General features: G+C 37.4%; 1 protein-coding gene across 5 annotated transcripts in view; it reads left to right on the top strand.

Moving 5' to 3' along the window:
* The first annotated feature begins 4,468 nt into the window (after nucleotides 1-4,468).
* Nucleotides 4,469-12,508, top strand: part of LOC149547975 (dehydrodolichyl diphosphate synthase CPT3-like) — a 40,887-nt gene continuing 32,847 nt past the window's right edge. For 2 of the 5 annotated variants that reach the window (XR_016353948.1, XM_089792009.1), the window contains exon 1: nucleotides 4,471-5,538. Coding sequence is in view for 2 of the 5 variants with exons in the window: in XM_089792009.1 (XP_089648135.1) it covers nucleotides 4,743-5,538 (796 nt within the window). In the remaining 3 variants the exon portion in view is untranslated. Of the gene's footprint in view, nucleotides 5,539-12,508 lie in introns of all 5 variants that reach the window. The other 3 variants (XM_089792008.1, XR_016353950.1, XR_016353949.1) reach the window with 3 other exon arrangements.

Here is a 12,508-nt window from a genome sequence, read left to right as displayed (position 1 = left end):
CAGAGATAATCTTGGGAAGGATCTCTTTAAGCCTATTTGCTCAGACCTTAGAAAAGATTTTATAAACTGTATTGCATAGAGCTATCGATCTATAGTCTCCTGGAGATTTAGGATCAAACTTCTTTGGAATCAATGTGAAGAATGAATGGTTGATCTCAGTGAGGAGAGAGCCTCCATTTCTGGAGGCTTTAATTGCTTTCCAAAGGCCAACACCTATGATGTCCCAACATTTTTGGAAGAAAAATTCCTGGAATCCATCCAAACCTAGAGATTTATCTGGATTCATATCGAAGGCCACATTCTTAACTTTTTCTAGGGTGATAGGTTTGATCAGTTTTCTATTATCTTCTTGAGTTACAACTTTGGGGATAACTTTTAACATACTTGATTGCGTATTTCTATTTGAGCCTTCATGATTATTCAATATATCCTAAAAATATTTAACGAAAGTGTCAGCTATTTCACCAGGTTTTTCTGTTAGAACACCTAGATAGTTTTTGACACACGTGATTCTGTTCTTAGCTCTGTTGTATAATGTAGAATTGTGAAAGAATTTTGTATTACGGTCATGTTTTGCTAACCATCTTTCTCGAGATTTTTGTTGCTAGAACATCTCTTCTTTGGATAATATATTTTCTTGCTTGGCTAGCAATTCTTTTTTGAGAAGATAACTCCTATTATTCATGCCCTTGCTAATTATTTCAAAGTTCAATTCTTTAAGTTGGTTTTCAATGTCCAATTTTTCTTTGAAGATATTTTTTAAAATGTTCTCTATTCCAACTAAGGATACGTTCTTTAAGCATTTTTAGTTTGTTGATGAAAATGAACATTTTGGACCCTTCGTAGCTATCTTGCACCCACCATGATTTGATATTATTGATAAAGTTAGGGTCTAGGAACCACATTTTCTCACACTTGAAAGGGTTTATGGCCGATTTGAGAGGCTCAATGAATTCAAATCTGACCAGGAAGTGATCAGACCCAATGATAGGCAGAATGGAAGACTAGATGTTAAGATCACGGACATCTAGCTCACCTTTAATCATAAATCTATTCAGTTTTTTTGCAATGTAAGCAAAGTCCTTTCTTCTATTAGTCCATGTGTAAATGCCATTATTGGTAGGGATGTCAATCAAATTATGTGTGGCACACCATTCTTTAAAATCTTTAGATGCTTGTGATAGCACTTGAATACCTCCTACCTTTTCATTAATATCTAAGATAGTATTAAAATCACCTCCTAGAAGGAATAAATTGTTATAATGACTATCCATAAATTGACCAATTTCCTTCCATACTAATTTTTTATCAAGATTATTAACTAGGCCATAAACATTAATGACAGTTAAAACAAGATTTGATTTTAAACTATGAATAATGCCACTTATCCAATTGTTAGAATTATGGAGAATACTTATACTAACCTTCCTCGGATCCTAGAGGATGTCTAGACCCTCAAATGCCCCTAAGGATTCATGAAACACATAACACCAAACCCCTAACATCCTACTAAATTTAGCTATTTCTAATGTATCTAATTTAGATTCTTGAATTAGAACAATATCAGAATTAAATGATTTGAGGTTATGTTTTAGTAACCTCTTTTTGCTAGGGCCATTGAGTCCCCTAGCATTCCCAGTAGTGATCTTCATACTTGTTCGGGAAGGCACTTCCCCTTCCCATTGTAGAAAATTTGATCTATCTTTTGCTGTTCCCTGCAAAGACCCTCTGCTTCCCTGAGCTCCTTTAGGGATTTTCTTCCTCTTTTGCCCCTCACTTTGTCACAACATGGAGATTTAAGCCCTTCCTGAGACATGTAGATGCCTAGTTGTTCTAGGTTAGCTTCTGCTGTCTATACTATATCCATCTTTTCTAGTAGAGGTTGTTCCTGTACCTTTGATTCCTCTTTTGTATTGAGCTGATTAGAGGGACCGACTTGTATGGAAAATTCTAATGCCATGTCTTGCAATTGAATATTTAATATGTCTCTTCTGAGATCTGCACTGGTATAGTTTTCCCCTCCTAGTTTGAGGATTCTTTGGATAAGTTCTTCCTTTTGAGATACCGAGGTTTTGTCAACTCTTTCTGTACTAAAAACTTGGACTAATTCATCTGAAAGCTGATCAATATATTCTTCTTCTAACTCTGTCATATTAGGTTCAGTATTTGAAGCATCCAAAGGGCTTTCCTTATTTAGAAATTCTTGAAATTCCTTAACTGGTAACTTATCTGCTTGTTCACTGTCTAAATCTTTATAATTATGCTTGCTGCTAGGAGTGAATGGCGAACTGCTTGTTGCGGTTGGAGTTTTCCAAAACTTATTATTTTTGACAGGAGTCTCCAAGATGCTACCATCCTACCGAGGCTATTTAAGATTCAGAGAGACTGCTTCCTTTTGGGATTTTTTCTTCCTGCTTTCCTTGCATGAAGTAAACAACATAAGATTTTCAAGCTCTTGTAGCTATCTTCCTTGAATAATTTCTGAAAAACCTATTTGCTGAAGGCCAGAGATCACAACCAGTTGATTATCTTCGCATGTCTGCTACAATTTGTCTTTTGTGACTTTCTCATGAGCTGTCTCATCTAATCCCTTTTGATTGGACGAGTTAATCCTTGAAGCTTCCTCCTTGTTAACCAATAATTTCGGTTCCTGAGAGCTTTGAGGAGACTGAATTGACCTATCTCTGTTCTTCCTTCCTTTATTTTTCCTTTCATTCTTTCTATGTTTCCTGTTATCCACAATTATGCTTTGCAACTTGGGTCTGCTGGATGTGTCAGAGTGGTTATCCTTGGCTCTTATATTAATCTCTTGAGTGGATTTGTCATTAATTTCCATAAGGTGCTTGTTGGGATGAAAGGAGTTGCCCTCATTGTTTGCTAAACTATCTGTATTATCTTTAAGGCAACTTGCCTTTTGCCTTGTCTTGAAATCTTCCTTGATTGATCTTGAATTAGGCAAGTCTACGCCCAATCTTATGAAACATTCCTTAGGACTTTGATCTTCTCGAAGCATTTTGAGATGTCTTCTTCTAATAAGGGGAAGAGACTCACCGAGATCCGATGTTTTGGACATCGTGTTAAAGGACTGTCTTCTTTCATCATCAAGTCTGATGACATCCAAGATTTTACCATCATACTTGAGAAATTCTAAATCATATTTGGATCTATTTGTGATGAGTTTTAAATGTTTGGATTGGATTCATTGATTTGACCACTAATAAGGAGTCTCACATTATTGCTATTTTCATAAGCCAAATCCAATCCAATAAGGTTTCTTAGAGAGCTACCAATCCTTTTTAAGATGTTCATGTGCTTTAATTCTGGAGGTAATGAGTAAACTACAAACTAAGTGGGAATTAGAAAATCTAAAACACTTTCATTACAATTAGGAATCCAATTGGAGAAACGAATGGCATGGCCTTTGAACATACATTCAGAGGCTTTAAGAAATTCTTTCCTAATTAGATCATCATAGCAATGGAGATAAAGGATTCAATCAGAGAATTTAGAAATACATACCTGGGTGCCACAGTACTCTTCCAACCAGTCGATCAGTCCATGCAAATCAGTAGCAGGGCCATTCCAATAGGCAAAGAGGCCTTCCTCTTGACATTCTTCCCATTGCTCTTCGCTGACTTGATCTCTGATGATGAGAACCATGTCGTTGCGTACCATTGAAGAATGGTGGAGGGGTTTGCAGAAATTATGGTTGAGATGGGGATTTATGCTAGCTCTATGATGCGGGGGGATGTAGGGAGGGGATGAAGGTGAAGAAGGGTGAATCGACGAATGAGATGGTATTGCTAGTTGATGAGGATGAGAGAAACCCTCGAGCCCTAGACAAGGAGAGATTTGGTTAATCCTGGCATACTTGGTTGAATTGAACACAACAATCTGCTTATCTAAGCTTGAAACTGAGAAAATTTTGGGTGGCATCTCTTAGCTAGATCTTGTTGTCGTATTTTCCTCCCTCTCCATTTGTAGATCCGCCAACAGGGCATAATAATTCGATGTGTGAACCTTCTCTGCACCTAGAAGGCCGTGATCACCTGCCTTGCTTTGGAAATGATAGTTGAGAAAGGCTTTGCCAAACTGGTTGGAAGTCTGAGAGTGACGCCTCTGAGATTTCCCTCGATTGGTCCTTGAGAAGGGTTTAGGGTTTTTCGTGTGAGGTTTGCTATTCGCATTTTTTGCACCGCGCTTTCTACTTGCCATTTTTTAGATTCTTCAAATCTTTTCTTTATCTAATTATAGATAGATATAAAAACCATGTACCAATATACTTAAGCTTCTTTTCACGATGAAAAATATTTCAAATCTTTTCTTTAATTAAATATAGATAAATATAGAATTCAAATAATTTTCTAATACTTCACCAAATAGTATATCTTATAATCATATTTGAAAATATAAGCACAATTTAAAAATCCTATTGTATTTTAAAGTACATATTATTTCCCATCAGCGTAATCCTTGCACCTCCTATTACGTGGAAGTGCTAGTATAAGACTTTGAGAACTGTAATTTACAGTAGGCAGGTCAGGTTTGGTGAACTGAAAGCCGCGCCACTGGAAATGGCACGCTTCAACAGTCTGTCTTAAAAACTGAATGTTGGGATGCGCCCTCCTTTGAGTTGAGTGGTGTTTCAGAACTGGGGTAGGGCAATTCAAATTTCTTCACTTACAGTGTTGCTCGACTGATTTGCTAGTATAGGGAAAACTATATAATTTGTGAATTCCCGAATGGAATTCGCCGGCAAAGGATTTCCTTGGACATGGTTGTCATCATTTTGGCTTTGGCTGTTGAGTGGGATACGAAAAATAATGCTATGGATAATAATGGGCGGTCCCATACCCATTCACATTGCAATAATTATGGATGGCAATCGCAGATTCGCGCAGAAACAGCACATTGCGAAGAAAAGTGGCCATGAATTCGGAGCAGAAAGCTTAATGCAGACCCTTAGGCATTGTTACGACTTCGGCGTCAAATATGTGACGATCTACGCCTTCAGTATCGAGAATTTCAAACGCTCGCCAGAGGAAGTGGAGGCGCTCATGGAATTGATGCGACAAAAGCTCCAAGCCCTGCTTGAGAAGGAAAGTTTAGTAAACCAGCTTGGTATCCGCGTTCGGCTGCTTGGAAATTTAGAGCTTCTGCCCCCCAGCCTCCGCCAAACTGCCGAAAAGGTCATGGCACGCACCATGACCAATAACAGAGCAATTTTGAATGTATGCATTGCATATACGTCTACAGAGGAAATGACGCAAGCCGTTGCAGAAGCCGGCCGGAGGTTTCAAATGGGCATTTCAGTAGATGATATTGAGAGGCATTTGTACACGGTCGGCTGTCCAGAGCCGGATCTTTTGATTCGAACTTCTGGTGAAACTAGGCTGAGCAATTTTTTGCTATGGCAGTTAGGTTTTTGTTATCTGCACGCCTGTGGCGTTCTGTGGCCAGAATTTTCCTTCAGGCATTTGTTTATGGCGGTTTTGGATTACCAGAGGGCCTACCCTTATCTCAAGCATAGAAATACAGGTATGAAAATCTTGGGTTTTCCTTTAGAGAAGGATCACATATCTTTGAAGGAAACCGTATAGAGAAATTAGAATGAGGAAACCAACACACTCACTGAAAAGCATGTGTTGAACGAGGCTAACAATGCAATTCTCTTTCAAAGAGAAGGAATAGTAATTGTAGATATCGAGGCTGCACAAACCGTCGAATGCACTTTTAGTGTCCCTGTTCTCTGATAATCTCAATTTTTATTTGGAATTTGAGGAGCCCCAGAAGCTTGAGGTTTGCCAAAACCAATCGCGGAGCTTTTGGCGCATTCTCCAGAACTTATTTTCTAAAGTAAACTGATTGAAAATTCTTTTCTCTGTATAAAACTAAAATATCCTGGGGCTTTTCGTGCTTCTTCCACAACATATTTTATTAAGATACATAACTGATTGTTAATTCTGTTCTCTGCATTTCTAGTCTGCCCATTTTATCTCAATAAATCCTCGGATCTAAGCTTTAAGAGCTCTGAATCTGAAGAAGTTTTCCTTTTAAATTTGCAAATACGGGGAACCAAATAGTAAATACACAACCCAGCCCTAACGTGTGCAATGGTGGGAACTGCACTGTGTCTGTTAAAGTCAGTTATTCCTTAGCCAGTTTCCGAAACAGCTGAAAACAAATAACAAAAAGCTGTCAGAACTCGATGCGTATTCTCTAGGCTTATTCAACCTTAAACTAATACACGTTTCTAAATTGAGAGGCCATTTCGACTGGAAACACAAATCTTACTTTACGTGTAAAAATAACAAATAGCAGACTCACACTTAAATACAGATAAAAAAGGCATTGGCTGCACCGAGTTTTATTTCAAGCTGCACTTCAGTATCCATTTCAATCAGAAATCAATTTTGTTCAGCCTTCACAAATATACATTCATTGGAAGCATGGATAGAATCTCAAAGATCATATTTTAAAGCTTCTTTTCAAAAATATGCATAAAAGCTTACATTATATAGTAAAAAGATTGCATAAATTAGGCACATCAAGTTGCCGAGTAAATACCATTTCGGTCCTCTAGCAAGTAAACTTCTTGCTGCAATTCTTGTAGGAGTTAGCTTGACTCACCCAATGGGAAGCACAGTGTACTTTTAAGAGTTGGAAAAATCACCATTAAAAGGGTTGTTTTTGTTTGGAATTGGCAGGGGACAGCTCCTTTGTATAGTATTTTTAGGGTTTTAGCTACTTTTAACCAGAAAACAGAAAATGAAAAAAGGAAAGAGGATAAAATTTTCAAAAGGGAAGAGCAGGAAGACCTCAGATAGAACATATACATAAAAATATCCAGGATTGCTCAACAAACGAGAAAAGAAGGAAGGAAAGGATATGCAGTATACAGAAATATCCACAATTGCTGAAGAAATGAGAAAAGAAGCAAGGAAATGATATGTAGGATTGAATAAATAACACGCTCAAGTTTTACATATGACTTTGACAATAGAAAGTGGATTTAATAGTTTGCAACCATAACTGACAAGTACACTTAAGAATAGATTTATGAATTACACTGAATAGATTATGAATTAGACACATGAGTAATGTGCAACCATGAAGAATGAGCTAACACAAAGTTGTACAATATTCTTCTTGTTCTTGCAGAAATCTGAGCACAAAGACTCTCCAACAATCCCTGCACATAGCTGTAGAAAAATGGCCGAAAATGGCCAAAGTCCTCACATTATTGGCCATTTTTCTGCAGCTATGTGCAGGGATCTCTGTACTCTCACCCAGATTGGTCCGATAACAGTGCGACTTAGAGATAGCAATAGAAGCCTACATTGACGTCAAGTAGTTACACGGACTCGTCCTTTGTTACTTAAACGAATCTTTCAGCCTGACTTAGCGTACTGGCCACTAAGTTATAGTGTCCGTGGTCACAGGCAAACAATCTTGGTTTAGTGGTATGTTGCAATGATGGAAGCAAGAACCGATCTCCAGCTTGATACTAGCCCCAACGTATATTTCTTCCAACAATCTTTAACACTGCCAAAGATAGGGAGTGAAGCTATAAAATTGCCGGCTTGATGCTAAGCTCAAACAACAGTAAATCTCTAGATTCCAGTCCAGTCTTCACGTGATAGCTCTAAGACCTCTCCATGGTTGCATCAATGCTGTTAGCAAATTGGGGTTCATGTCCCAACAACCCAAATGCAGATAACCTGCAAATATTCCTGATCATTCCTTGTTCATCTCAAACAGCAGTAAATCTTTAGATTCCAGTCCAGTCTTCACGTGATAGCTCTAAGACCTCTCCATGGTGGCGTCAATGCTGTTAGCAAATTGGGGTTCATGTCCCAACAGCTCAAGTGCAGATAACCTGCAAATATTCCTGTTTGTTCCTTGTTCATCTTCTTTCCTCTATTCTCCTTTCTTCTCTTTGCATAACCCCCTCTGTTCCTACATGCTCGCCTATTTCATTTGATGCGTCTCTTGGTCTTAAGTAATGCCTGCATGTTGCAGTTTTCTTTTTAATTCTCTTAATTTTTTCCTTGCAATATTGTTTTCTTTTTCACATGGTCCTAATGTTTCTTATTCTTGTGATGTATGTGAGAACTGCCAAGTATAGCAAGGGAATTATATTTAACATTGTTTTAAAGCTTATAAAGTCCCCCACCTTAACCAATATTAAAATATTAGATTTGAATGGTCACTTATAGTCTTGACTTCAAATATATAAAAAATGTGGCAAATAAGCTTGGAATCCCATACATTTGAGCTTGTTAGAAATGGCTTGCCAAGAAACATCAATTCACAACCACCATGAAGAGATGGCAAGATCCCTTTGAAGTTCGAGTTTGCACTTGGGATCACAAGAGTAGTGGATAACGACTAGTCTTCATGCTCAACTCAAAGAGGGGACATTACATTCCATCCCCCTTGAAATTGCTTGTCCTCAAACAATCTTAGTCTTAGATACCATTGTTAGGGTTAAGCTCAGACAAAAATAACAGTTACATGCAAATATAACCAATATTGGGAAATAATAGATCACACATAAGAGAACACAAGATACTAAGATTTAACTTGGTTCATCCAATCCCTGGGCTACGTCCACCAACAACAAGTCCAATATTATTATCCAGTGATTACAATTCACAATCCCTTACAACTCAATACCACCGCAAGAAGTTACAATATCACCATTACATTATGAAACCCTTAATCTTAAGCCTTGTTATACAAGCTTTTGTTGCTTACAAAATTAGGGCTAGAATAAGTTGTCCAATAGAAAAAAAAGTAGCCGACACCTTTTACAATATAAGGGAGCACACTTGGGGCATTGGCCTAGGACCCCGTCTTAAACACTTGTAGAAATAATATGGGGAGAAAATTGCGCCGAATAAACCTTTGAGTTTAATTAAGCTCTGCATCACAACAATCTCCCACTTGGAGACTGATCGGACTCCACAACAATAACCTCCCACTTGGAGACTGATCATAGCACTACTAAACCTGTAGCTCCCATTGGAATATCAAACCATCCTGGACTCTGCTATCATTTTATTCTGTTCAGTCTAGAAGACCAACCGAAGTTGGAGAGGAGTTCAGCTTCTCGCTTGTTACTACCTTGGTAAACATATTTGCTGGATTATCATTTGTATGTATCTTGTCCAGCTTTAACTGTCCATCATCCATAACTAACTGAATGAAATGTGTATGTGTTTTGTCTTTGACTGTAGAGCTGAATTCTTCACAAGATGAATGACACTCTAACTATTTGTAAACAAATAATTATTCTTCTGAGGGTGTCCCAATTCATCCAAGAAAAATTGAAGCCATATCATCTCCTTAGTTGCCTCTGTAGCAACAACTATTCTGCCTCTGTAGTGGATAAAGCATTAACCTTCTATAATTGAGAAACCTAGCTTACTACTGCCCCACCAACAGTAAATACATAACCTGTAGTACTCCGTTTGGTATCAATATCCTCTATAAATCTGAGTCAACATAGCCCTGTAAATTAGTAGTAGAGCCCCTAGAATGTAAACACTTACTGGATGTGCCTCTCAAATATCTGAGAATCCATTTAAATGCATTCCAATGCTCAATTGTTGGATGACTTATATACCTGCTAACAACTCCCACTACATGTGCAATATCTGGCCTTATACATACCATAACATACATCAAGCTTTCTATAGCTGAAGCATAAGGTACCTTGGACATCTTATCCTCCTCTTCTCGTGTCTTTGGACACATCTCCTTAGTCAACTTCAAATGACCAAGTAAAGGTGTGCTGACAGCTTTAGCATTCTCCATAGAGAAACGTTGCAACACCTTTGCAATATAATCAGCTTGAGATAATGCCAATTTTCTGTTCTTCCTATCTCTACAAATTTTCATACCAAGGATATGTTTTGTTGCACCCAAATCCTTTATAGCAAATGCATGTGCTAACTAATGTTTTAGCCCTTGAATGTGATCCATGTTAGACCCAACTATAAGCATATCGTTAACATAAAAAAATAATGTAGCTGCTATAATCAAACCTCTTAAAATAAACACAATGATCTGAGTGACACCTGCTATATCCATGCTCATGCATAAACCTGTCAAATTTCAGATACCATTGCTGAGGTGTTTGCTTCAAGCCATATAAACTTCTCTTCAATTTGCACACTAAGTAATGATTTGAGTGACACCTGCTAAATCCATGCTCATGCATAAATCTGTCAAATTTCAGATACCATTGGCGAGTTGCTTGCTTCAAGCCATATAAACTTTTCTTCAGTTTGCACACTAAGTTCTCTTTACCTTTGACCTCAAATACTTGTGGCTGTTCCATATAGATCTCTCCATCCAAATCACCATGAAGAAAGACTGTTTTAACAAGCTGCTCCAAATGCAAATCTTCAATAGCTACAATACTTAAAACAGTGCGAATAGAAGTCATTTTAACAACAGGAGAGAATATCTTATCAAAATCAATGCCTTTTTTCTGTGCAAATCCTTTTACAACTAACCTGGCTTTAAATCTTTTCTTACTTCCATCCTCTTCTTTTGACCTATAAACCCATTTATTCTGTAAAGCCCTTTTACCTGCAGGCAACTTGCACAAATCTCATGTCTTATTTTTCAGCAAAGAGTCCATTTCGTCTTTCATTGTAGACTCCCATTGTATCTTTGTATCCACCTGCACAACTTCATCATAACATTTAGGTTCACCAGCATCAGTAAGCAAAATAGAATGCAAGAAAGGAGAAAATCTTTTTGGAGGGTCTACTTAGCCTTGTTGACCATCTAACATTCACTGGGGTGTGTGGTATTTGTTGTTGTGGTTGTTGTAGATCATGAGGAACTGCTGGACAATCATCTTTTGGAGTATCATCTAGCACTACATAATCATCTTCTTTTTTCTCATGTTGCTGCAACTGATCTCTATACAACACTTTCTCATTGAATATGACATTCCTGCTTCTTACAATTTTACAATTTTCAAAATCCAAAAGCCTATAACCAAATTCATCAATGCCATATCCAACAAATACACATTTCTTTGACTTAGCTTCCAGCTTGGTTTTATTTTCAGAATCTGTATGAGCAAATGCTTCACAACCGAAGGTTTTGAGAAAAGAATAACTCACCTTCTTACTAGTCCATGCTTCTTCTGGAATACCACAACCCAAAAGAGTAGAGGGACCTTTATTAATCAAATATACAATAATATTGACAACCTCAACCCACATGTTTAAGGGCAACCTTGCATGCAACCTCATGCTTCTTGCACGCTCCATAATAGTCCTGTTCATGCGTTCAACCACTCCATTTTCCCGTGGAGTCCTTGGAACAGTTTTCTGTCTACGAATACCATTAGTGGAGCAATAATCTTCAAATTCATGACTGCAATATCACCACCATTATCAGATCTGAGGCATTTAAATTTCTTACCAGTTTCATTTTCAACTCAGTATTTCCATTTTTTAAAAGCTGAAAATACATCAGATTTCTGTCTAAGGAAATAAACCCATACTTTTCTAGTTGCATCATCAATAAATGTAACATAATAATGAGAGCTACCAAGGAAGATACCCGAGCTGGTCCCCATACATTTGTATACACAAGCTCTAATCTCTCACTTTTCTTTTCCTTTCCAGTCTTCACAAAATTCACTCTCTTTTGTTTTCCATACACAACTTTCACAAAAATCTATATTAACACATTTCAGACTTGGTAAAACTTGCTTTGAATGAAGTACTTTCATACTTTTTTCACTCATGTGCCCAAGTCTGTGGTGCCATAGCATTGTATTAGAATCTACAACAACTATTTGTTCTCTCTGCTCGATTGCAACAATTGTTCTTGAACATTCATCTTTCTCTGAAACAATCAAAATAGAAAGAACAATATGACCTGTACAAAGATATAAGGTGCCTACTTTCGCACCTTTTGCTACTACAAGGGAATCTTTTGAAATCTTCCAATTTTTATCATTAAAAGTAACTACACAACTCTCATCACCAAGTTGCCCTATTGAAATTAAATGCCTACTTAGCCTTGGAACATGTCTTACCTCATGTAGTAGTCAATGATTCCTATTCTGCAACTTAATCTTAACTTTTCCCTTTCCAACAATTTGATAGTGTTCATTATCCCCCAAATAAACAAGCCCAAAATACCCTTGGACATAATCAATAAAATAACCTCTATAAGGTGTAGTATGAAATGAAACACCAAAATCTAAAACTCATGAATTATCAATACTTTCTAAAGAAAGAAGCAAAGCATCCGCTTTGGATTTGTTATTTGCCACATTTGCCTCCTTGTTTATCTCTTTCATTGTTCTTTCGAGTCTGACATTCTTTCTTCTTATGCCCTGGTTTACCATAGTATCGACAATCCCTTGGTCCTCTAGATTGAGACCTCTTCCCCTTTGACTTTCCTCTTGATTTCCCACAATTTTCGGAATTATTTCCTCTCTCAGTCGTTCTGCCTCTGCTTTGTGCAT

Source organism: Cupressus sempervirens, chromosome 7 (assembly GCF_028749045.1).
Source record: "Cupressus sempervirens isolate cs-2001-9-10 chromosome 7, ASM2874904v1, whole genome shotgun sequence".
Taxonomy (NCBI): Eukaryota; Viridiplantae; Streptophyta; class Pinopsida; order Cupressales; family Cupressaceae; genus Cupressus; species Cupressus sempervirens.
Note: the sequence above shows the minus strand (reverse complement) of the source record. Positions and strands in the feature narration are given on the sequence as shown.